We start from the raw sequence: 26,035 nt of genomic DNA on the forward strand, positions 1-26,035 counted from the left end.
ACACATCTCCCTCTCTCCCTGCTGCCTGAGGCCAACAGCTTCTTGTGTTTGGCCCCGGAGCCCCTGGCCAGGGCCGTTAGGAGAAGGGAGCGCAGAGGCACCAGGGAGCCGCTGGGCACCCACGGCCAGTGTGGGGGATGTTTGGAGGCTTCAGGGGCACCCACAGCCAGCGTGGGGGTGCAGAGAAGCTTCTGGAATGCCCAGTCAGATCTGATCAGGCTATAAAAACGGGATTCTCGTCGAGATTCGGCCTCTTGCGCGGATCTCTTGGAGCACGAGCGAGATGCTGCCGCCGAGAGCCCCCCGGGACGGAGACTCCGCTTGCCTTGCCGCCACGGGTGTGAGTAAATTTACCCTTGCAGGATTGTGAGTGGATCTACTTTCCGTGCACATTTGCACGTGTATTTATACTTTCCATGCACATTTGCACGCGTACTTTCCAGATTTGCAGGATCAAGTCCTTGGGGTGAGGAAGGCGGTCTCCAGGTTCAGGTTATGATGAGCACTGACGCCCAGAGGAGCCGATCCAGACAAACACTTCCAGCTGCCTCTCTGGCCATTGCCAGCCCGCGCTGCCCTGGGTACAGGAGTCACTGCCTGATCCAATATTCTGGCCCTGAGGATTTTTGAACAATGCAAGATGACACAGATGCGGAAAACTCTCTATTTCCTAGTGCCTCCTGTTACAAATTGAACGAGCCTGCTGCAATTCTCCTCTCCTGACTTCAGCTGATTCAATAATGCACCAGAATTTGAACACAGACGCCCTTCCCTCTCCCTCCCTTGCACACAAAGCGTATCAAAAGCACGGAATTACTCCTGACTTGGCCTTGAGCAGCCAACATGATGTCAATTTTACATGTTTTATAAAGCAACAGCATGTAGAAAGCAACTCAAATGCAGGTCATATCAAGCATGTGACCCACAGAGCAATCAAAGACTGCCTGAAACTGTCATTCAAGGTTCAATCATCTTCTTGCAGGAAAAATGAAACATCTGTGGCCCAGAGAATTATGTATTGCATAATTCATCTGGTGTCTGCCACAGCAGCCATTTTAATGCTCTAGTGATAAACATGTTTGATAATTTTTGTTTTGTTTCCTGCCGCCTCCATGGTATTTCTGTTTATCTACCCATGCTACAATGGGTAACAAATACACAAAACAGTGTTATAAGCGGCTGATAAGATGTGGGAAATCAGCAGCCTTATTAATCACATTAAGGCAGCATCATTATTAAACCTTATGTCCCCTGTAATTGTTCTCATTTTGGTTCATTTGGGTACACTCTGGAGCTCTATTTGATGATGAAATCACTGTTTCCCAAGGATCCAAAGATGAGTCTTAAAGGTCTTTCTATTCCAAAGCTGCTCTCCTCATACCCAAAGCAAGTTTCACACTGTTTCCCAGCTTTTGCAGCCTCTCATGACTTTCTGATGCCGATGTTAGCAGGAGGAAAGCGAACCTCACACCACACGGGCAGAGGACCCTTCCTCTTGCCCACTTATTCCACTACGGGCTTTGTGGTCTGTGCTATGAGAAACCCTCATCTAGAGCATCCTTTGCAAACCATTTTGGGAAGGAACTGTTTTATTAATGGTATCTTGGTTCAGTTTGCTCCCAAACTCAGAACCTTCCCACTTCACCTCCTTTCAGCAGAACCTGTGGAGGTAGGAACTATAAAGCCCAAGGCCTGTGCTTTGGTCTCTGGGTTTTCATTCCTGCTGCCCGAGCATCCCATTTCTGCCTCTCACTCACAGAGCTTCAGATATCAGCTAATTTGTTGCACAATTAAACCGACTGGCTATCATTTGTACAAAATTTAACAGACTGGGTCAATATCAGTCTGCTCCAAAAAGGTGCTTTGCCCAATGGACAACAACAAGCAATAGCCTCTGAAGTGGAGTCAGGTGTATTCTTACCCATTGTCATCATTTACATTCTACAGGAGTCCCACAGTGAGGAAAATCCTCACTAGAAAGCAACAAGTCAGCACTATTATTATACAAAACCTGATTTGGTAGGAGCAGAATTTGGCCCGATACCTGGGAAGCTTCGCACGCCGGTTCCTGTGATGCTCTCCATGGAGGTGAGTCAGCGGATAAAATAACACCTTCTCCCATAAGCCCAAATACAAATTAACACCGTTTCCTGTCGATTGTTCCTATCAAGTTGTTTAGACAGTATCTATTGGAACAGTATCAGCTGTTTGACCTGTGCTTTGTACCTGTCCCCACTGCTGCTTCCTCCCGCAAGATTTCCAGGTCACTCCCAGCTCTCACCTCCCAGCCCACAAAAAGAATTTCAGATTAGGGATGTTTTCCAGCAACACACACACGGCTCAACCGCTGCTCTCAACCCACCGCCCTCCGCTCCAGGGGATTACTGGTCTGCGTTTCCCAGCCACTCCTGACTCCTACAAGACTCAGCAGAGCTCCCTGTGCCTGCGATTTCTAATGCTCTTAATTACTGCCCAAGTCAATCATCAGCTTTTGAGTTAATTCAGGAGGGGAACTGAGGAACTGCAAAGCGGCCACCGAGCAGGCTGGCACTAAACCAGAGCGCACAGACACACGGACAGGCTGCCTGTGGACACACGGACAGGCTGCTCCACCCCCCCCGGCACTAGAGCCAAACTTACCACTTTTTATTTTAATTGAAAAAAAAAAAGTATAACAAAATATAAAATAAAAACTTCCTTAAAGATCAAGTCTTAACTGATTAACTCTGCAACTCGCGTAAGCTGTAATTGTTTCTCCAAAGAAATAATAATAGGCAGTTTGGCATTTTGGAAACACAGCACCTGCAACAGCTTACTTATTTTTACTGATGGAGTTAAAATAGGTAATTTATCCAAAATTAGACACCTTAATTGCAGACATCTTAGATGTCATTCTGTTTTATCAGAATGGTAATACCTTAAACTGTGAAGAATCAGCAGGAAGAATTGTCTGTGCTTTAATATCCTCTAAAAATACACACAAATATTTTAATAATACCACTGGAGTTGCAATGTGTAAAATCAGTACATATATCTTGGCAAGGTCATGGAGTTTATTTGCCCCCTTTTTTTCCCCCATTTTATTTAGAATCACCATGTCACACTTGAAAAATTACTCTGGGTTTTGAGTAGTTACAATCCCCAAATGAGCAATTTTCCCTCGTTCTACACCAGTGCTAAAAATCACATATTTCTGTATGTTTGTTTTCTTTAAAACAAAAATAACCTCAACAATTGAAGACTGTTCACAATTCGTACTATAGCAACACACATATTCCAGACTCATCTTTAGGAGTTTCCTTCCAAAAACACTCAATTGCAGAAGGAGCTGAGCAGCGTAGTCATTTTGAAAATCTAGGTACCTATTAATTTCTCTGCTAACTTATTCTTTATCATTGTCCATCACCGTAAGAACCTACAAAATACTCCTCTTTAACTTACCTCAGTCTATATTTAGTGAAACAGATTTAAGCCAGTTTGAAAATAAAACAGCGCAGTAAGCACTTTTACGTACAGGTGTCACAGCACCCCCATAGATCAAGGGAAAATTACTGTTTACCAGCACAGCAATGACAGAGCGTCAGCTCCTACCTTGGGGAGAACAGTAATTTTCCTATGGCCTGAACGTGTATTAGGGTAACTATAACAGACTAAAGAAGAGAAAGTCGCACCTATTTCAAGAGTAGCTGAAAAGCTCAAGTTCTCTCTGTTCTGTCCCCTCTATCCAGTCTGATTTGGTGAGCGGTGCTATGGAGTGTAAGACAACGTCCTACATGGGCTTTGGAAGGATTTACTGGCATGAAACAAGATAAATATGTCCACTAGGCTGATAATCTCCAATTTGCTATTTCTTACCAAGCTGCTTACGTATCCCCCCAAGCACACAGACTCACAGGCACCCAAACATGACAATATCTTGCTTCCCGACATTGTCAAACGCACCTGTAGCATCTGGTCGGAGCTTTATAACAGACAACAAAAAGGCATTATTTAGTGATGGAATCTGGATAAAAATGCAACTTGTATTTGCTTTTTGCCTTTATCTATGTAAAGGACATGCACATTGTGCAAAGGAAAAGCTAAATGTTGACTCTGCAGTAGCACAGCATTCAAGTGGGAGATGTATGTGGGGAAAGCTTTAGGTGCTTTTGGCTTTAGAAGCGAATATAGGTGATGTGCCTATTCTCTGCTAGCTACTCAAGCAAGTATTTCCTTCTGGCTATTGAAGAAAACAGCATTAAATGGTCTCTGATAAAGGCAACTGATGTCCTTCTAACCAGTAAATGGACTGAAAATATCATAAAGCATGACGGGAGACGTGTTTACTGCGTAGTTTGAGTAGGTTTTGCCTTTCCCATGAGCTATGCTGAAGATTAACAACCAGGATGATTGCTATCTTCATAATAATGTATCCAATTACCAATACGGTTTTCTCTTTTCCCAACTGGTTCCAGCTTCGCTCTGAGTGGAAACACTGCTTGTCAAACCACAACCCTGTCACCATCTTGCAGTTTCAGTTTATAGCCATCGATACCATGGATCTGGATGGCCTGAGTGACAAAGCTGGAAAAACAGAGCAAAAAAGGGGCAGAAAGAAGCAAAGGGGGGAAAGGGAGTGCACAGGACAGCAAAAACAAACTGGAGGAAGGAGAAAAGGAAGATGTGCACACCACGCACCAGTTCATTATCTCTTAATGGAGACGGAACAACGTCCTGGTCCCCAGATGTGACTCAGCGCAGCTTCACTCGAGTCGCTTGTACCAGCAGAGTAACCGGCGTATTTTACCTTTACATCTTTGCTGAACACATAAAGCTGCTCAATTGTTCTCTCACTTAAGTCCCCAGTTGTACCAGATTGTGAGAGATGCTCACTAATATGATTGACAGATTGCCTGAATACAGAGAATCTAAACTAGGTACGTATTAGACAGTGAAATTACTTTAACTAATCCTTCATGGCAAAACGCAACAGCACTAGGTACTGCTATAAGCCCTTGGAGGACAACACTGAAGTATTTTCTAATTTAACCTTTTATAATTTTATTTGCAGAACCACTTTTCAAGTTCTCTGTTTCCCTTTCAACAGTTGTTTAGCCTTTAAAATACTGCTAAAGCAAAACAGCTTCAGGCTTGACTAATATCGTAGTCTGTGGTACGGAACTGTGTGATTATTCTGGTTCCACAGTTAATATAATGGGCTTAGTATTTCTACAGAAGGGGAATTTGAATCGGAAATAATAGTTTTCTGTTGCTAATGACAATTTCTCAGTATTTCTGCTATATCCAAAAGATACATTAATGGCCAAGGTCTGAAGGTGGATGAAAACCATCCTTCCTAAATGTAAGAAATGTAAGAAAGGAAAGGAGGTAAGAAAATGCTGATCTACCTGTTGGATTTGCCTATTTTTTAACGCATTTCTAACCACTTAACAACCACAAGACCAGAATCTGCTTAACGAGTAAGTTCACGCTGTTTAGAACCTTCGATGGCCAAACACCCTTCCCTGGTTGTTCCCTGACACCACTGATAAAATGCCCGTTCCTACTGTTCTGGATTCCCTTAGGTATTTATTTATGTGGAGCACGAACTTGTACACGAGCGCAGCCACACAAGAAGGGGAATTTTCCCTTCTTTTACCCCAAGTAGACATTTTGTGCCGTCGGTTCCTGCACTGTCTGCGTAAAACTTTTCAGCTTTCCAAATACAGCGTATCTGGTCTTCCTCTGTTTTCTCCAGGCTGAGCTCCTTTTATGGCATTAAGCAGTAAATCAGTAATTCAGGGAACCTTCCTCTGAAGTGTTTTACAAACAGCGCGGAGGGGCCAGACTCGCCGGCCCCTGCGGCCGCACTCGGTTCTTCCTCCCAAACCACGGCCCAAAGCGTGCAACAAACCTTCATTTGATGTTATATCAGGAACAAGACCACGCTGCTGTCACACACCAAAAGCAAAGGGCTGGGAGGGAGGGTCTGTATGGGCAGGATGCACTGATGCATTGTAAAGGTCACAAATTTCACCCAGGGGTTTTGTTTTTCTTAAACTTGTTCCCTGAAATGGTCAAAAATGAAGTTTTCCACAGACCACGTGTCCTGGTTTTGTTAAAAACAAGTTTCTCTTTTAGTGAATTTGCCGGTCAGCTAAAGCTTCATATTAGCTGCATTTTCCTGGAGAACCAGATACATGTTTTTGTGAACGCAGCAATGGAACGCGAGGTTATTCATAATGATTGATGCACATCTCGCAAGAGGGGCAACGAGAAATCGGTGACCAAGAAACTGACCAACAGAGTATAACATCCCATTCACATGATACTTCATATAAAAGTGGGAGATCACGAGGATCTCGTCCTTTTTTCCTCATGGCCAACATTAGGAGAGGACCTTGCAAGTCGTCCCTGCGAACTGAGGCCTAGTGACAGACTGAATCCAGCTCCGTCTGGCCGCAGAGTCCAGTCCAGGACTTCGGGTGCCGGCTCTGCAGTTGCTGAGACTTTCAAGATTGGTTTTGTATATTTTGTATTATTTTTCTCTATTTTATCAGTAGCATTAGTAAAACATTTTTAATTTTCCCAGCTTTCTTCTCTCTGTCCTTCTTTCCCTCCCAATCACCTGTCCTGAGTGGGAAGGGGGGAGAGCGAGGGGCTGAAGGGGGAAGGGGCAGAGAGGGGGTTAACAATACACCTGCCACGGTTTTATTGTCACCCCACAATCAAAACCTCGACACCATGTATATTCTTCTAGAGTCGCAATGACTTCAGTACAGCCGACCTTACTGCGATACCAACGCTGTGCAGGTAGAAGACACAAGAGAATGGGAATGAACTAGAAAATAGTTTTCAAAGTTTTGTTACTACAGACATCAGACACTATTTATTCACCAAAAAAGACGGAACAAGAAGGGTCAGGAGAAAGCAAAGCTTATCTACCACCCACTACACAGAGAGACTGTCAAACACCGGCCTGGGTGAGAAGCGGCGTGTGCCCGGCACGTCCCAGCGCTGCCCATGGACCGGCACCACGGCCGGGCGCGGATGAAAATCAATCCCGCAGGCAGCAAGACAAATAAGTCATCTGTATCGCAGCTAAAATATGTTTTTGATCAATAACAGAAAATTAACTCCCACTCCTTTGCCAAGAAAATAGATTATTTAATCAGGGTGCAGACAGATAGAGAGGTTACACAATCAGAAATGGCTCACTCTGCTATATTTAGTGGCCGCGCTCTGTCGGTGAAGAGGGCAGAAGTACACCCGTTATCGGTTACCAGCCCTCCACTTAAATGGTTTTCTGATGAGTTAAGCTGCTCCGACATACCTAACATCAAGATATTGTATATTTAAAACTACTACAACAACTATGATGGTATGAAGACAATGAAAAGGGAAGAGACAAAGTCATTGTTGTCCTATGGACAGTTATCCAACAGGGTTAAAAGGATCAAGTCCCAGCTAAAACGTATACATTGGGGATCTACAATAGGGATTTCTGAGTGTTCTAAATTTCAGACCACTTGGAGCTTTTCATCAGAGGATGGAACACCAGTATAGCACATTCCCTGTTTCTGACCAGTTGCCTTTCACAGTTATATCTGTGATCTCTTCGCGATAACCAGCGGAATTGCAAGAATTTGCAGAACACACAGAAAACCACTGATCTCCATCATCAACACGGAGCTCACTTAATAACACTGCAGCCTGAGTGGGCACGGCGTCCGAGATCCACGCTGTCTTAATTAGAAGCTCAAAGAAACGCTGGTCCACAGACAGCCCCCCAGATGGAAACATCTTCAACGCAACCGTCTTTCCTCCCCTACCAAACAATAAACACTAGCAGATAAATGCAATTAAAGCTGAAGTCAAGCACTGCTAGCTTTTATGGTTTTAGATATTCCAAAATTTAAATAAGGCATCAGAAAAACTGACAGTTAAACTAAGGGCTGGTTTACAGACCATCCGCACTTGAAAGGGAAAGAAAACCCCCTGTTCCTAACCGGAATGTGGAACAAAAGAAGGTTTAGTAGAGTAGCCAGTGATTAACATGGGTAACTACCACTTCTCATATTGTTTTAGGTATCCAAAGCAACTGTATCAACTGGTATTTGCATCAGATTCTAGAGCTGATTCACTCTGCGCACAGAAATGACGGTGGCTCTGCCTTTAAGGTATATTCTTTTCCCTGGGATGTCCATTTGAGACATTCAAGAGAAGTAAAAACTTCAGGCAGACAAAAAGTCCTTAGTGATCGCAGTATTTTAGCGAGATAAGAAAACAAACAGTATAAACAGAAATCAAACTCTGCTGCTTCAGTGCACCAGATACCTTAAAGATCCCTCCAATGTTTAGGAAAGCTAGAGAGGAAAGCAAGCACTGTGCCCATTAAAAATAATAATAATAATAAAAGATAATTATAGCTGGCTCCAAATGTTAACAGTTTAATAGTCACAGGATCTAAGTACTGTAAATGACTAATGCATGCAGCAAATGTATTCGCAACAGCGTACAAAACAAAGCCCTTAAAAGTAGATAGCTCTGGAAAAATAAAAAGGATAAAGTGTTTTATAACGTAAGCTCTGAAGAACATGACATTGAGAAAGTCTCTGTATTATCTTCCTTTTGAGACTGGCAACAAGAACATGTCCTTGACTTGCCAAGATGAGGAAATGCCAATAATGCACAATTTGGGAGCTCCAGACACCTGCGTGAACACAGCAACAAAGCCGCGTCTCTACAACTCTATAAAGAATGAGATATGATGGGTGATTTTCTTCTATCTGCACAAAAAGTCACACCATATTTTAAGACAGTCATCCACACCTCCAGCCAAGGAGAGATTGCTGATAAATGTAAGTGACTAAAAACTGGAATAACTAACAAAACTCAGCTTTTTATTTACCACGTGCCATTTTGTGTGTATATTTTTTGCCAGCAATACTCAAACCCACAACTTTAATCCCCACCTCATCGTGACTACCGTTCTACTTTTAATATACTATTAGCATTTCCCCCAAATAACTAATGAAATAGGAGCATAGAAATCAATGCATTCACCCCATGTCTTGCAAACAAATTCTAACCTGCTGTTTATTTTATTCAACTCAATGAAGCTTATGGAGGCATAGGTGAGTAGCTACCAGTTACAGGTTCAAGTTGCTTGTTAAAAATGGGATGTTTTGCCTCAATTTGTGTGAAGACACCGATTTATCAGACAGGGGATGGATGGAGAAGCCATGGAGAGCAGGAGCCTTCTGGCCTTTATTTCCTTCGTGGATGATCTGCTGCTGAGCTAAAACCAGCAGCTCTGCTGGCTAAAACTTATATATATTTCTATTATCCAAGGCAGAAACACTGTTGAGTAATGCTTTCATTCAATTTGCTCACCATGTTCTCTGTTGGTGAATGTATCTGATTTCATGTAAATGTGATTAAATAAATCAGACAATGCTAGGCTGTAGCGGTCTCAAGAGGTTCTAGTTCAAGATGTGAAACACTTGCCCCAATAAGCACAACTTGAACTAAACCTTGTGCATTCTGGATTTTTATTACCCTTTTAACCTCAAAAAAACCTCTGGTTGCCTCCTTATTTTTGTTAACATGGGTGTAATATCAGAAATACAGATTTTGCATAAACCACTGCGCTGATTCGAAGGCTTTCAGAGTATGTGAGTACTGAAGAGGAAGAGATGGGATATGAAAAGGAGAAATAAAGAAGATGGAAAAATTCTTGCAAAGCGACCGTGGCTCATGGCTCCAGCACACAGAAGGTAACAGGGAAACAAGTGCTGTGGTTGACATTTGCAGATTACACAAATCCAAAGGAACAACTGAAATCCAGGCTGTTTATAATGAGTTGTCTACACACGATGTTACAGGTTAAGTGTTAAATCTTCATCAGAAGTTCAGGTTACACCGTTCTCCTTGAGAGAGGAGCATCGGCCAAACACAGTGATCCCACGCCACATACTCCTTGTGAAATAAAAAAGACTTTTCAAAAAGATACCAGTTGAACATCAGCGTGATTAAGAAAAGGAACTGTGCCTGCAAGCAGCAATGCCACCTTCCTTTGTCATTTCACACCAACTGTCTGGAACCAGTAAAATGACTCCTGAAGATGACAGGGTTGTCACCTCCAGCATGTCCATCCAGCAGAAAGTGGCTTCTCACTTCCAGCTACCAGGGAATGGCATGCAAAAGACAAGTATTTTTTCCTCACAAAGTCATTCACTCTTTATGAAATTAATTTCAGACAGATGACAAAAAGCCCCACTGCCCCTACCATAGACCATCAGTCGTTTTGTCTCTGCGGTAGCTGCACCAGCTGACAGGAGACGTGAATCTTATCCTTTATCACTAAGCTCCCAGCCCTCTCTGCTCCCTCAGCCCCTTGGCCAAAGGCTGGGGGATCTCCCAGTCTGCACATTCTGCCATGCAGCACATCTGGAACCACAGCACATCGGGAACCACAGCACATCGGGAACCACAGCACACCTGGAACCGCAACACATCTGGAACCACAGCCCAGGGACGGAGCTCTGCCCAAGAACAACTGCTGCACCAAGGCGACTGAGTCAGCACTTCACACATAGATTGAAGCTCCTCCATACCCCAAAAGTGGGTTTTTTTCAAACAAATTCTGGCATGTGAAATGGCAGACAATGCACCAGCTGAATGCTGCAACAGGGAAGGTGTTGGTATCTTCAGCAAGTTAGGGACAACACTAAACAACTCGGCTTTAAGTAGAACATTATTTTCTCCGGTATGATACACAGAAGCTGCTGTTTAATTAAAACTGAGCTGCTTAAGCCATTAAACTGGCAAATGGCTACACCAAATGACTTGTTAGCTGTTAGCATTCAAATAGCAGGAGCTGTTTGCTGTCACACTCCAAACAGCCAGTTGCAATGCTCATGTACATCTCCCTGCTGGCTCCAAAAATCTGAACCAACCCAGGACTGTGAAGTTATTAAAAGTGATACTGTTTACTAAGGAATACTTTCCTACCATCATCTTCAAACACACCCATATCATACACTGTGCTGCAATTTAATTTTTCAACTTCTGCCCTACAAATAAAAGCCATTCCAGTCATTTGCTTGCATTTTCAAAAAGCAGAACTTATATTAATTCTGGCTTTGAGCTCCAAGTTTGACCAAGTCCAGATACAGCCTCTTGACTCAGATCCTGCATGTTTCCACATCAAAACCTGTAATTAAAGCATAACTTACTACAGCAGCTACTCTGATCACAGGCAATTAAGAAACGCCGAAGTGGAGACACTCCAGAAGATCCATTTGCTCATCACTAGATCTGGGTCAGGCCGGGGAGCACCAGGCGGAGGCGTCTCTGGAATCCAAGCTGCGAGATTATGCCTCTTGCTCCTCTGGAATCTTCATTCCCAAGTGAGAAGGAACTTGAAACAGTTAAACTCACTGAATCTGCTGATCTTTTTACTTCCTATGAGTCATGCCCCTCAACTCTACCACTATGCATATAAAAATCTGCTACAACTCATTAAATAAATATTTCCACTTCGGCTCAGTTAAAGCAGAAGACTCCCACATTAAACTACCTCACAGGTAAAACAATTAAAAACGCCGTAATGATTAAAGGTGCCCGTTCCAGTGAGTTATAATGCCCACGCCATGGGGCAGTCAGTGGTAATACAGCGTTATTACAACATTATGATGCCTTGCGCATCTTTTTTCTTTTGGTGTGGTCTCCAGGAAAGAAGAACATTTCCATTCATCACGGAATGACCTAATGGATGGCACTGTTCAAATGAATGGTCAGTAAATGCATTTTACGTGCTTCTATTTTTTGTGCATTTATTTTTACAGGCTACGATGCAAGCGTCAGAACAGCACTTCCATTTTTCTATCCAAGGACTGAAAGACTATCCACATTAATAAAGTCTTGCCTTACCCTATGTGCCCTTCCTACATATGGCAAAACTGAGTCATCAGCCTTGTTTTAGGTACCATGCTTGACACAACACAAATAAGATGTGGAGCTAATTACCAGCACAGCACATGAAAACAGGAGTGTCCTTTTCCATAAGACAAAGTCTTAAAATAAATTCTCTATCAAAATACTGTTTTTTTTTTTTAATAGAAGTTAACAGATGCCTGGAACTACTGAACAAAATGATGGGATCTCTCTGCATTTAGCAACAAGCCTTGAAAACTTTAGTCTCATGAGTCAGTAATAACAGCAGAGGAGGGAAAGACAATCCTGGGCCTATAATCAATCAGACAAGCTGCTTAAAAGACCTCATCTGAAACAAATGTGTACATGTTTCACCAAAGCAGAGATGCTGATTTATGATTAAAAAGTGTAAATGTAGTTCTGTGGTATCGGTTAAGAACAACTTGCATGTCTCACTCACAAGGGCTTAAGGCAAATGGTTTAACATCACCCGAGTACGAACTCCTCGCTAAGTCCTTCTCCCGAATGCCATTAACACCTCTCATGTTCTGTGTCCTGTCTAATTCTCTCTGGCTTACGCCAGTCCTACCACAATTTAAATCCATCAGACACCCCTATTATCAAAGCTAAACCTACAACTGCTGCGTTTTCCTTTTGACAAAATCCTGCCAGGATCCCCAACAAGGCCAGTCCCGGCTGTGACACTGTCACCAGAAAGAACCAGCTATGGAAAACCAAGACTACACAGACTTTAAAGCATTTTGAAAGCAATATTCCTCCAGATAATACATTAGGATTGGTATTGTTTAATAAGTAAAGGGATGATTTAGAAAAGCCCGTGAACGGCACAGTGCTACTAACTGCAGTAAAGCAGAATTATTTGTATCAAGACTGTGGGGGAACAAGAAGTCCAGACACTAAAACAAGCCAGGTGAACAGGCAGCTTTACCATAGATGAAATTCAACACTGACAAACATGTGCTAATGCTCTGAAGAGCAGTAATTTGGATTACTGATCTGCACTGCTGGGCTCTACACTCCTCACTAGGTAAATAGGATGACGGACTAATAACATCCACACCTAGTAAAGATAATCTCGCAAACAGAGCAAAATCCCCTCAGATGAACTCTCATGATTCACAGCATACACAACTAAATGGTATGATCTGGAAAAACATTCCTATGGTAAATTAATCTACAATGATGCATTACAGACCTAATTTAATTTTTTCCCCTTTTTGGATATCTAGCCTACCAGTACAGGTCGTTATCAGAGATCACACAGCGGACAAGACAGTGTCGTTTTATCCAATACAGAATGACTGCATCATTGAGGCCAGGAAAAGTAAACAGCCTTACAAATTCCCATTATTAGTGAAAGAACGAATATATATATATATATATATATATATATATATATATAGGGAGTAAAATTCCAAGTTATTCAGGTACTTTTCCAATTCAGAGTATCTGGAATCCACCCCCTGCCGTGTCTGTATTAATCTACAGGGAAATTAACTGCTGTACGCTCGGTAACACAGGGGTTAATTCCGACTGCTGTCGACTGCCCCAAGTCTGCGCTCTGTTCATCAGAGCATTAAATCTGAAAGCTCCAGAGAGTAGTGCAGCCGTGCTGCAAGGGCTGTGTTATAAAGTTCTGCATTAAAAATTCATATCGCAGGCTTGCCACAGTACTCTGCTCTGGCTGAAAGGAGAGCTGGCGGGGAAATATTAGACACCCCACTGTCTTTCTGGCAATTGGAGACATTCCTCAACAAACAGCACCTCAGGAAGGGAATGAAAGGGCAAACAAACCGTGAAACAAATCAATGAGTTCAATTATCTCCCTCTCTCTCAGAAAGGAAACTTCTCATTTTTAAGGCTGTTTCATGAAATCTTTTAATGACGGCCCTGAACAAGGATGCTGGGCACTCTGGCTGCAAAACTGGCTGCTTGGTAGTGCTTTTTATTTGTTGTACACGAGAAGAGGCTCCTGAACATAGCGGGTGAGACACGGAGCAGAGTGTAGGAATCTCTGTGCAGAACAGCTCTACTTACCCTTTACATTACCGTAACCACGTGGGATAACAGGCTGCAGAAACTGTTCCCATTTTCCCTGAAGTGTCTCCGGCAAAGAGTGAATTTAGATTTATTGAGATGGTTAGTTACTCCATTGTTAAGTTATGCGCTCCTCACTACTGGTTAAGGCTGCATGCATTTCACAGCAATTTATGGGAGCCCAACTGCTGGATGACACGGTTCACAATGATGGAAATGGGTGTTATATTTTTATGAAAGCCACATGTGCCCTTCAGGTTATCTGTCTGGTGGAACCACTGTATTCAGGCAGGTTAATAATCCACATACCATAAACGGGGAAATACACAGGAAATGAAACATCAGTAAATACAATTTCTAGAGGAAGCCATGCAAAGAAATGTACCTGTTTCACAACCCTCCCTTGCAACTCTGTCTAGCACCAGCCCTAATAGAAAGAGTCACTTTTCCCAGAGCTGAATTTTGAATCAAAGGAAGGAAAAGGAACAAAATGAAAGCCCCATATCTATATATATATGTGCATATGCTTGTTAGTGCAGTTGGAAACCAGACTGACCCAACAATCCAGGTTAAGAGCAGTTCAACCACACAAGTTCATCCAGAAGGAGATGCAGGAGGGCAGGTCGACCATCTAGCAGGTACAGTCCACGAGGAACTGAAGAGATTTATGTCTGGTAGCCAGCACAAATCAAATCAAGCCCGGACTAGTCTAAAACCCCTCACAAATAAATAAAAAACTGTATAAGGGGAGGAAAAAACCCAAACTATTCAGTTGAAACCTTGTTAGTTTGAGGGAAGGAATGAAGATGCGTTGTGTAGTTGGTGATCACAAGTAACCAAAGATCATCTATTACAAGTCACTGAAAAAATGCTATATAAGATTAGTATGCCTAAGGCAGAGCTTCAGGTAGATTTATTTTTTGCTCAAAATTTGTTAACAACCAGCCATTTAAAACTTGCAAGTGAGATTCGATCAGCTGCAGTTCATTCTGGGCTTCGAGAAGGTGGACCTAAGGAAAAAATGGGACAGAGTCGTCCTTTCTTCTATCCAGTGATTTGATTTCTAAGTTTGGTCCTCGCTGCAACACCGATCGCCCTCTGTGACCAACCTCCCTGTGATTCCGTTTCTCTTAAGAAAAACAAAAGAGAGGACAGGCTGCACAGCCACAAAATCATCACCTTTGCTACGAACTGCCCCTGCACAGACACACTCGATAAATGCTAAGGGTTAATGATATCAGGCTGATAAGATTGTAAATGCATTTGTTTATTTAATGCTTTACATGAATGCTAATGAAGTTATTAACAGGCCTGCATGTTGTCTGTTGGTTTCCTTGGTTTTGGTGTCTGCACCAAACTGCCTTATCCCCTCTGCTCCACCAGCTGGTCAACATCCTTCTCTTCCAAATCCCTGACTTAGTGCTCAGTCCTGGTTCCCAGCTCGTGTTGGGGATTCTCACTTTCTTATTCAAAGATCCGACTTTAAAAAATGCATTCATTAAAACAAGTATTTAAAAAATTTCATCTAGATAATGAGATTCAGTTTCATCATACCAGGTATTTTTTGTGGTATACACAACTGCAATGCCACATGGTGTTATTGCCATTTAATTGAGATCAGAGGACATGTAAATGAGACGATATTTCTTCGGTCTCCAGGATGATTAGAAGGGGTTGAACCAGACAGGACATGCCATCCGCTTGCCACACAGCCGAGCCGTGTGCTGACCTCCTCTCCAAGCTGCAACTGCTTCTCAGAGAAGCCTTTGATTTAAATAAATAATGGCCAGAAGTTTGAAAGCCCCCATGAAAGCAGCAGGGATGATCTGTACGGCAATGCAGCAACAGGATTTCATTCTGCAGCCTCTACCCTGAGTAAAGTGAACACTCCAAAGTTCCTGACGTCAACAGTACTAATATAGATAATACAAAACAGAAATACTTTTTATTTTTAAAGCAGCTGTGGAGAGGAAAATGTCCCTGCTTCTGTAGTAAGGTGGCTTATAGCTGTGGCGCCATAGTAACGTCTTAAGGCAGGGATGGGATCAGGCACATTTAGGTGTACGTTCAATGAGATGCTGACAAACCTGTCCAACGAGGAAACAGCAGAGGGACGCGCTCATGAAGGTTGTGCCATGGACAGGCACTGCCAGGGACAGCGCACACCTCCCTGTTCTTGGAAGAGGAGAACAAAACATCAAATGCAAGCACTGGCTGAACGTGAAAGCCACCTGTATGAAACCATGGGGTACACCAGCTCCCATGGCAAACGTGTGGCTTTCCAAAGGGAAACACAAAGGCGGAAGAAAAAGACTATATTTCAAGATACGAGTTTTAGTGCTTGGGATCCTATAAAGTTTCCTGAACTCCCATTCTCGCTCGGGACGGCATCTCTTTCCATTAGAACAGGGAGCACAACACACGCTCCGTGACTCATTTTTCTGCCCGCACTGTCGTCGCGTGGGAGTGGGAAAAGCAGCTGCAATCCATCTGCAGAGCATAAGGAGAGTTCCACGCAAATGCCAGCAGAACGAGCCCGCACGGTAACGCGTGGCGAGGCAGACACGGCTACTGCGGCAACTGCCAGCTTAACTTAGAGCCTGCAGAGAGCTCTGTGATTGGAACCAGGTAACCCTGCAAACCACGCAGGGCAGGCCCCGATTGGAAACAGATGAGTCATTAGTTTCTGCTGGTTCGAGGATTTATCCCGATCGCCTCCCCCACGGGCCCAGCCCAGCAGTAGCTGAGCTGAAGCAGCCGCGGCAGAACCACGTGCCCTCCCTGACAAGACCTCACAGGGAAGCCGTGCTGTACCAAAATAACTCTTGCTTCGCTGCCTTGCATGAAAAAAAATGAGACTATTATGATTTCTAGACATACATGAAAGGGCTGAATGAAAACCAAGCTCAGCTGACTAGGACACAGAGGCCCAAGGACCTTGTCTGTGCTCGGGGCAACGTGCCTGTGCGAGAAGGGTGTACCTTCCACACAATCACTGCATGTCAGGGGTTGGAAGGGACCTTGGGAAGCTCATCCAGTGCAATCCCCCCATGGAGCAGGAACACCCAGATGAGGTTACACAGGAAGGTGTCCAGGTGGGTTGGAATGTCTGCAGAGAAGGAGACTCCACAACCTCCCTGGGCAGCCTGGGCCAGGCTCTGCCACCCTCACCATGAAGAAGTTTCTTGTCAAATTTAAGTGGAACCTTTTGTGTTCCAGTTTGTACCCATTGCCCCTTGTCCTATCATTGGTTGTCACCGAGAAGAGCCTCCTCCTCCATCCTCCTGACACTCACCCTTTCCATATTGATCACCATTAATGAGGTCACCCCTCAGTCTCCTCTTCTCCAGCTCCCTCAGCCTTTCCTCACATGGGAGATGCTCCACTCCCTTCAGCATCTTGGTGGCTGTGCTGGACTCTCTCCAGCCACTGGACTCTCTCCTCTTCTTCCTCACAAAGCCCTGGCTCACCTCACCGAGCTCAGCTCTTACAGATAAAACGAGCTACTGTGTCAAGACAGCTCAAAAAACTGGAGTCAGAGGAGAAGCCAGCTCCCGCTGGCAGGAACACGCCCGCGGCCTCTTTGCTTGCAAAGAGCTGAAGAAGTTTGGCTCCAGCACGAGCAAGTGAGAACAGACCGGCCAAGGATGGTTCTGCCCCTTGTGATCTCCAGAGCCGGCACCGCGGACGCTGCAGCCGCTGCCGTGGGGCTCCAGGCCCAGGACGGAAGGGTTGCCGCCATGGTCAGGGCGACCCACGGCACGGCCCGCACAGCAGCTGGAGACGCTTTGATGCGGTGCTTTGCATTTATTTAAAGATTTCCATCTAAGGATCGCATGTCAACTCAAGGTTATAGATAACAGGGTGATGACTAGAGTACGCTGGAATACCTTAAGGCTATTTTTTTCTACTCTGCGCTGTGAAATAACACCAGCTTCTAGGCTAGACTAGGAAAAGGAGCTGAGCAGTCTCACTTGAGCTTAAAAAGCAAACAAAACAAAAAGACCCTGAAGGGTCCGAGGGCACTTCTGAGCCGTCAGAAAGTTACATTAACTAATTTTCTGTGCTGTCAAAAAGTTACATTAACTAATCGCAAGCATTACAAGTGTACCAAAAAAGACAATATAGCCCAGTTACGGCACTAACTGCTACAAACCCTAAATGCTCCACTTGTATGGAGTTCTCAGAAATGCAGCCTTTGAAATACATAGATATATTTTTTTGCTAGTTTGTGGTTTATGATTCTCACGTCTGCATATTTCCAGACTCCAGCCAAGACCAGACTTACGGGCTCTGAGCATTAGACTCCTCAAGCCTCAGTTTCCCTACCCAAAAGTGAAGGCGACATTTCAAAGCAACACTTGGTATTTCACAAAGTGTTTTACAGTCATTCCCCACAACACACTATCTCGCAACTTTTCTGCTTTGACTGTAGGCTGAACCAGAAATCTGACAAAAACCATTGGTTTACACATGGGCTTTCAAGCCCTATTTCACACTAGAGCTTTAGATCAAAATCAGAAGCAGATCTCCAAAGTATTTTCATTCACCTTCATTTTTAGGTTTTAAAGCAAAGTATTGACTTTCAGTCTGTTGAGTTTTGCATAAGGCACAATTAAAACTTTTAACAAATATTGATTAAGGGAGTGGAGCATCTCCCGTGTGAGGAAAGGCTGAGGGAGCTGGGGCTCTGGAGCTGGACAAGAGGAGACTGAGGGGTGACCTCATTTTGGTGATCAATATGGAAAGGGTGAGTGTCAGGAGGATGGAGCCAGGCTCTTCTTGGTTACAACCAGTTATAGGACAAGGGGCAATGGGTGCAAACTGGAACACAAGAGGTTCCACTTAAATTTGAGAAGAAACTTGTTCCTGGTGAGGGTGGCAGAGCCTGGCCCAGGCTGCCCAGGGGGTTGTGGAGTCTCCTTCTCTGCAGACATTCCAACCCGCCTGGACACCTTCCTGTGTAACCTCATCTGGGTGTTCCTGCTCCATGGGGGGATTGCACTGGATGAGCTTTCCAGGGCCCTTCAACCCCTCACATTCTGGGATTCTCTGATCTCAAATTATAAAACGCAGACAGAGCTCTATGTAGGATTTAAGACATTCAGTTTTTCTTCCCTCTTTTTTTTTTTTTTCTTAAGAATAAAACTAATTCTCTGTAACATCTTCCCTGGTTTCTCATCCCCCCGTTGCCACTACTGCTGGGGCTTCACTGATGCCAGTATGACTCAGGAATTTAAGAGAAAAAGCTGTAAGAGAAGCCTGTGAAGTTCCCCATCTCCTGTTTTTAGGGAAATCACTTCACACACAGCAATAATTCCAGAGACAAGCATTAGAAGTTAATGACTCATCAAAAGAACAGGAAATAAGAAACTTTAAGATGTTAAAGGCACAGCAAATTGAAGCTATTTCATGTCATGTACAGCACAACCACCCTAACTAAAGTATTTTATGTTCAATGGGGAGAACCCACATTTGAGACCATCTATCACGGTAATTATGTGATGCTGGAGGGAGCACGACTTTATTTTTTATTCAGTTTGACCCTGAGCACTGTTAAAATGAAAGACTACAAACGTTTGAGAAGCGATCTACTGGTACCAGCCAGCACTTAAACAGGAAGGATTTGTTAAAAAAAATTAAAGTAAATAATTCATAGGCCAAATTCAATTCTCACTATGTATTAGGAATTATAGCCCCGAGTCAAAGTTGACCAAGATTTGCCCCAATGTAACAGAAGATTCACATGAACACACTAAGCCCTCTCACTTTCTGTAGATTACTTGAGGATTTCTTTTCAGTTGGGATGAAAACAGGCATGAAGGAAAGAAGTGTTAAATACTGATCTTGAAAACTTGTGGGTCAAGTTTACAGATTCAGGCCTGAAAACAATGAAAAACGCTCCTTTCCGGCAGAGCAGGGACTGGCAGCCCGCACACCTTCATCAACCGTGCTCTGCTCATTGCCAGGTTTAGTTTTCATTAAAATGCAGTCCAGGATTGAAATGAGTCAGCTGGATCTATATGGTGGGGTAATTTGCAATATTGCACCAGTGTACAGTGTTAATGATGCTACACCAACACGTCCTCCTGTGTCACCCTTAGCTGCGCTGCCAAAAGAGATAATAATCAGCCTCATCTATACAAGGGCATCTATTCTCTGCTTCATGTACTGGAAGGCAAACTATATTTCTACACGTCCTTGAAAGCAGTTGTTTTAGGATGATTCCTTGAATAAATATGAAAACTTTCTCCTCCACTGTGTTTTCTATGCATACGTTACTTTTAGAAGAACAAAAAGTCTGCATTTTTCAGAAAACCGTATCCATAACAAAACCGGTAGCAGAGCTGCTTTGACAACCTTAACATAAACATCTTGTGCTTTGTGTTGCTTATGAAGGATTTTTATTGCAGAAGTGGGGGGGCAGCACCTAAAATCCTCACAAGACTACTTAACGTTTACCGGTGAAAACGTAGCATTTCAGTGAAATTCGATATTTTCTTTCATCAAAGGCAGGGAGCCTCAACCCACATGTTAACAGTCGTGTAACAAGCCTACTGTCTGTGCCGCAACACAAGATCCTTTTCCAATTAGAATTCATTTAGGTTGGGGGAGAGGAGGGGTCGGAGCGAAGAGGTGGCTCTGGAGTTGATCTGAAACTGGAATTTGACCATTTTGGGTGGGAACACGAGCAGCTCGGCTGGGAATCCCAAACACTCGCTCGGACTCCGCAGTGACCCAGCAATGAAAGAGCAGCGTTAGCAAGGAGAACAGTTTGTCCCCAGAAAATGAGGGAAATGCATACAAGAATGTTGCCTTTTCTACAGAGCAAAAAACAAGTCTGTTGCATTAAGGAAGATTAACAAAAGCCCAACATTCTTTAATTTTCCCGAAACTCAAGTCTGAGTTTGCTTTTCAGTCCCAGCTCCAGCAGAATCTCCAGATCCAGCTCATCAGCGCTGGTTAAATCCAGGTTTGCCGCTAGAAACGTGAGGGGCAGCAAACAAAAATCGGTATCAGGCCTTGAGAGAGGATGTGCCTCTTTAATTGAAAAAGGCAGAGTAATCATTCATTTATTTAACCCAGAGATGATTATAATCTGAAAACCTTGAAATCCTCTTACACAACAACTGTTTTGGCAAGCCCCTCTGTGTTCCAACAAATATTAAACTGTGCTTGCCATTTGTCTAAGGAATCTTGTATTAATAAACATGAAGAAGAACACTTTTACCTCCCACACTCAATGACAGAAGAAAACAAAGACCAGCTGTATTCATCAATGGATCCTTGTTCTGCACATAAAGGCTAATTACATTTTACTTCAAGCCTACACATGGAAAACTTTGCTGCTGCCATCTTGTCAAATTCAGCTCCTGATATTCCAGCTGACAGACGGCAACGACTGCACATAATAAACCGCTTTTTTTTGCCATTAACACCTTCGGCGCCCTACACGGGGGTGTCTGCGGGACACACTCACCTGCAGGAACAGGGGTTGTGAACGGGGGGGATGACAGAAGCTAATCCATCAAAGACTTTTATTCCAGCAACCGATCTCATCGGGAGCCGCCCGGCAGCACGAGGCTCAGCGGTTCCTCCCCACCTCACTCTGCACGGGGACGTTCTTCAAACAAACAAGCTGACACACCGACTTCCAGCTTTTAAGATCACAACGACCAGTTGCTCAGACAAATTCCAGACTTCTTAATGCTAACGCTGAAGGCTTCTTGCTGTGGGTTTCTTTTATCTTTTTGCTTTTTGTTCGGAAGATTTTTACCAACAGTTGAAAGACAACTTTATTCCGAACCCAAAAATCTTAAAAGTCCTGTTAGCTTTAAAAAATTGACAATTACTTTTTTTTTTTTTGTTCCTGAAGGCATTCCAATTCATCTGCATCAAATAAGTGTCTGTAAAACTAACAATTCTGGCCTAAGATAAAAATCACATGTTTTTAAAACATAAAATTAAAACTGGCAATACAAGTAGCTTTTCAGACTTAGATCAAAAGAGGGTTTTCTTTTTAGAAGAGAATCAAACTGTCTTTCACCATTTTTATTGGTGTTTTTTCAACATTTCTCCCGGCTTTTACAATTAAAATAGATGACTGTCTACATTCAGCTCCCTTTTCATGTTTTTCTAGGTTTCCATATTGCAAAATTCGGGCTACAAACGCCGCAGATGACTGGTGTTATGCAAGAACTATTCCTGCCATAAATATCCAAAACAATGATAAAATATTTCTGCTGTTATTAGGTCCTACAAGTTTGTTTTCACAGTACATTAGTTTGGGAGATAAAGCACATGCTTAATGTCTGCTTCAGGATTCAGCTCTACGATCACGATACTCCAGACCCAGCCTCCGCAATCATTCTGCTACACAACACAATAAACTTCTTGTTACTGTAGATGCTACTAATTTGATGTAATTTTGTATGTGTTAGGTAAGAATCAAGATCATAGGAAAATATTTCTGCCTGAATCTCTCTGAAAGAACAAAACACATTAGAAATGCAAATGAACGGTTTAGAGTTCATCTTTTGCTCAGTATAAGAGGAATCACTTAGGGAAGTAGTATAAAAAATGAGGCAAACACTCCGCAAATAAAGATGTGAAAAGGGTGAGGGGTTATTAGGTTCAGTGCCTGTAACTGTGTCCTGGTTTTGTTAAAACCAAGACCGGTTCTCTTTTAGTGACTTTTCTTTCAGCTCAGTTCTTCTAGGTGGCTGCACTTTTCTGGGTTTTAGCTGCATATTTTTCCTCGGATGCTGTGCTCGGTGCTGTTAAGAGACCAAGGGAATGCTGAAGAAGCTCGTGTTTAGATTTATTACTATGGTAGCTAAGAAAGACTGATAAGTTTTCCCATGTTCCGTTGTGAGAGGGGCGTGTTTGAGGAGGGCTGGATGGAACAGGTGACTAGAACTGACCAACGGAAGTATTCCATCCCATAATTGTCATACCCCCTATACAAGAGGGTGACCACAAGGGTCAAGCTCTTCGACCACGTCCGGCATCCAGAGAGGACCCTGTCTGTCTGTCTGTCTGTGATCTACAGGCCTCAGGCCCTGCATCCTGCACCCAGGTTCTGGTTTGCTGTGAAGCCGTCAGCTCCGCACCCCCAGCTCTGCTGCTGGAGTGACGCCAGCTCCACATCCAGCACTCCAGATCGGTTTTGTATATTTCGTATATATATTCTCTATTTATTAGTAGCATTAGTAAAACCCTTTAAAACTCTCCAGCTTGAAGCCTCTCTTCCTTTCCCCTTATCTTCCTTATCATCTTCCCGATCTAAAGGAAGGGGTGGCAGGAGGTAAAGGGGATAACAGGGAGTGTCTGCCACGGTTTATTGCCACCTCGCCTTAGACCTTGACAAAGCGCCAAGCCCTGATCTCTGGCTGTTCCCACAAAAGCGACTGCAAGACAAAATAACGGCGACAGAAAAAAGGCGGCAATCTGCAGTAATTTAAGGCTCCATCAGAAACATCATTAGTATGTGTCTCTTAGCAAAGGACGAAATCAATCAGGGAACAAAAATACTTTTGATCACCTCATATGGAACTCAAAGGAAACTGGACTCACAGAGCGAACCCCAAATTTACCTAAAAGATTATCTCGAATGATGTAAAAGGTGTTTCAACTCCGAGCGCTGATTCTTAACCACTACAGACTGAATTCTGTAAGCTCCAAGCTTCCCGTGTGCTCAGTGGGGAATCGGATCCTCGGCGCTCACAGACCTATGCCCTAAGAAATTAAACCTTGTTGCTAACTGGACTGGTTTTGATAAGCCCGGATGATGCGGATTGCTGTGAACCAAAGCAGCAAGCTCGTACCTACCAGCAAAAGCAGAGGACACCCACCTGAAATGGCTTCTTCCTTCCCAACCCCTTTCCAGACACAGAAATTGGGCTTAATACTGCTGATCGTGACAATTCCTTCTCATTACAAACTTGCCTTTATATGAAGGGTTCAGAGACAAACAGCAGAAGTCTGTCTCTCTTTTGTTTCGTGCACTGATTGTTAATAAAACCAGGGGATAATTGAAACCAGTAGTCATTAAGAAGACAAGGGTATATATTTTCGAGACTACCTTCATGTGCTGCTTGAAAACAAGAAAAATGTTCCAAAAAAGCTACACTCTGTAATTTGGGGTGAATTTGCCAGTGATGACTGCTACTGACAAAGCAGAAAGTACCAGGGTGCCTAACAGTGCAACAGAACCCTTTACTAAACTACATTTTATTTCCTCCAAGATTGGAAGATCACAGTAAACATCTTATTTGTGAAGTTGCCCTATTTCTAAATAAAACATAAAAGATACGTAGTGTAAGGGACACACAGTAGATGCGGCGCCTGAGAATGAAACCAGGAATGCAGCAGCATGTGTGCCAGGAAAAGTGTCTTGTTGGGTGGAAGAAAATATGAAAACTAATAATCTCTCTATAGGAGGCCAAATTACGACCATGTTTTCCCACAAATTTGGACTCCTGAACCTCTTCCATCTCGTCTGTCTCCAACAGACAGACGCAAAACAAAAAAGCAGCGATACCCTGAAGGAAGACGTAGAAAGAAAACAGGGAAATCTTACTTTGCAGTCGTTTCTTCATCGTATTTTGTTTTCAGATCAAATAGTTCTGTTCTGGTTTTTTCCAAGGCTAAAAGGCATAAACATGAAGTATTACAGCACTGTAACAGCAGCAAAAAGCAGAAAGACTACTCCATATTTTTTTATTCAGCAATAAATAAAGCTGTACACCTCCTGAAGAAAAATTATTTGCTTTATCTTTCCACCTAGGCAAACCACTATGACTTACACAAAAACATAGCTTTTGATTTTTCACAATTTCTTACGGTATTTCTTTATATGGAGAAATTTCCCTGTTTCTACTCAACAAAGCTAGACATTATTAATTTCTTATTAAGCTGGCCAAACTGCTTATTAATTTGGAATATTTGTTGCAGTAAATCAGGGAATAACATTTCTTGTGTTCTCATAGTGAGCAAAACCAAATGTTTTCAGACCCGGAACCTTTAAGTGTGAAGAAATGAAGAGGAAAACTAATGGCAAGCGAGTCATAGTAACAGGCAAGACACATGGGGAGAAACCGGGTCCATACCAAACCCAGACCACTATATATATTTATCATAGTTCAGAAATGTGTGAAACCAGAGCAAAAGGCAACGTGAATGAAAAGTTCCACGGGCCATTTCACCATCTCTATCCTCTCCCCTCCAGCCCGATCATTGCTATAGGTCAGAACAGTGATGCCAAACCTGTTTGCAGAGCTTGAACTTTGTGTTCAGCTTCTTCCAGCTTCGAGGCTGTTGACATCTGTGTCTCCTGCAATTTTCTGTAACGGGAAGAGAAGAGGCGAGAACAGAGCTCGTAATCATGCTAAACAACTCGCTTGTATGTTGCAAATTTGGAAGATAGAGCGATTAAACGTCCCAAGCGTAATCAGACAACTGACAACACCACACAGGCTACAAGGTGCTTCAATGGGACCCATAAATCACGTCGCGCTGCAAAACTGTTCATACTTTGCAGTCCCACTTATTAAAATTTTAACAGTGTAGCCACCTCATAACATAAGCTGTGAACATTATACAAGAGTTGATTGCTATATAAATGACAACTTTAGTGGAAGGTTTTCTTGAGCATAATTTGTTTTGGAAATGTCACACACATTAAGAAAATTGTCACCAAGCACCCTCTGTTGTACAAAGTTAGTACAAGAAGAATGATACTTTTCCGTTTTACTGTCATAACGAAGGAATTTGTTGCCATAACTGATAATACTGAATAGATGCAGCAGCTGTTTCATCATAGCTGTAATGATGCCAAATGCAGTAACATTATTAGCTACTCTTTAGAAAAACACGCATCTTTCAAAACAAATCTCACGTTGATATTTTCTATACAACATGAGGAAACCTTTAATATGCTCACATCTCTTGTGTCCACAGGCAATATTTTCTTGTTTGTGGCAGTTATACGCATGTGAACAGCATCTGGCCATGCAGTCACTACACTCTTTGCCGAGGGCGAGACGATAGGAGTTCT

At 43.1% G+C, this 26,035-nt stretch overlaps 1 protein-coding gene across 17 annotated transcripts in view; it reads right to left on the reverse strand.

Annotated features, from left to right (window-relative positions):
- The window catches only part of CUX1 (cut like homeobox 1), a 263,714-nt gene that overhangs the window by 102,664 nt on the left and 135,015 nt on the right, over positions 1–26,035 (reverse strand). For all 17 annotated transcript variants that reach the window (XM_065037091.1, XM_065037092.1, XM_065037085.1 and 14 more), the window contains exons 7-8: positions 25,246–25,322; positions 24,560–24,626 (exon numbers count right to left, since the gene is read on the reverse strand). In XM_065037091.1, the coding sequence (XP_064893163.1) occupies positions 24,560–24,626; positions 25,246–25,322 (144 nt within the window). The remainder of the gene's footprint in view (positions 1–24,559; positions 24,627–25,245; positions 25,323–26,035) is intronic.

Source organism: Columba livia, chromosome 20, assembly GCF_036013475.1.
Source record: "Columba livia isolate bColLiv1 breed racing homer chromosome 20, bColLiv1.pat.W.v2, whole genome shotgun sequence".
NCBI classification, from domain to species: domain Eukaryota; kingdom Metazoa; phylum Chordata; class Aves; order Columbiformes; family Columbidae; genus Columba; species Columba livia.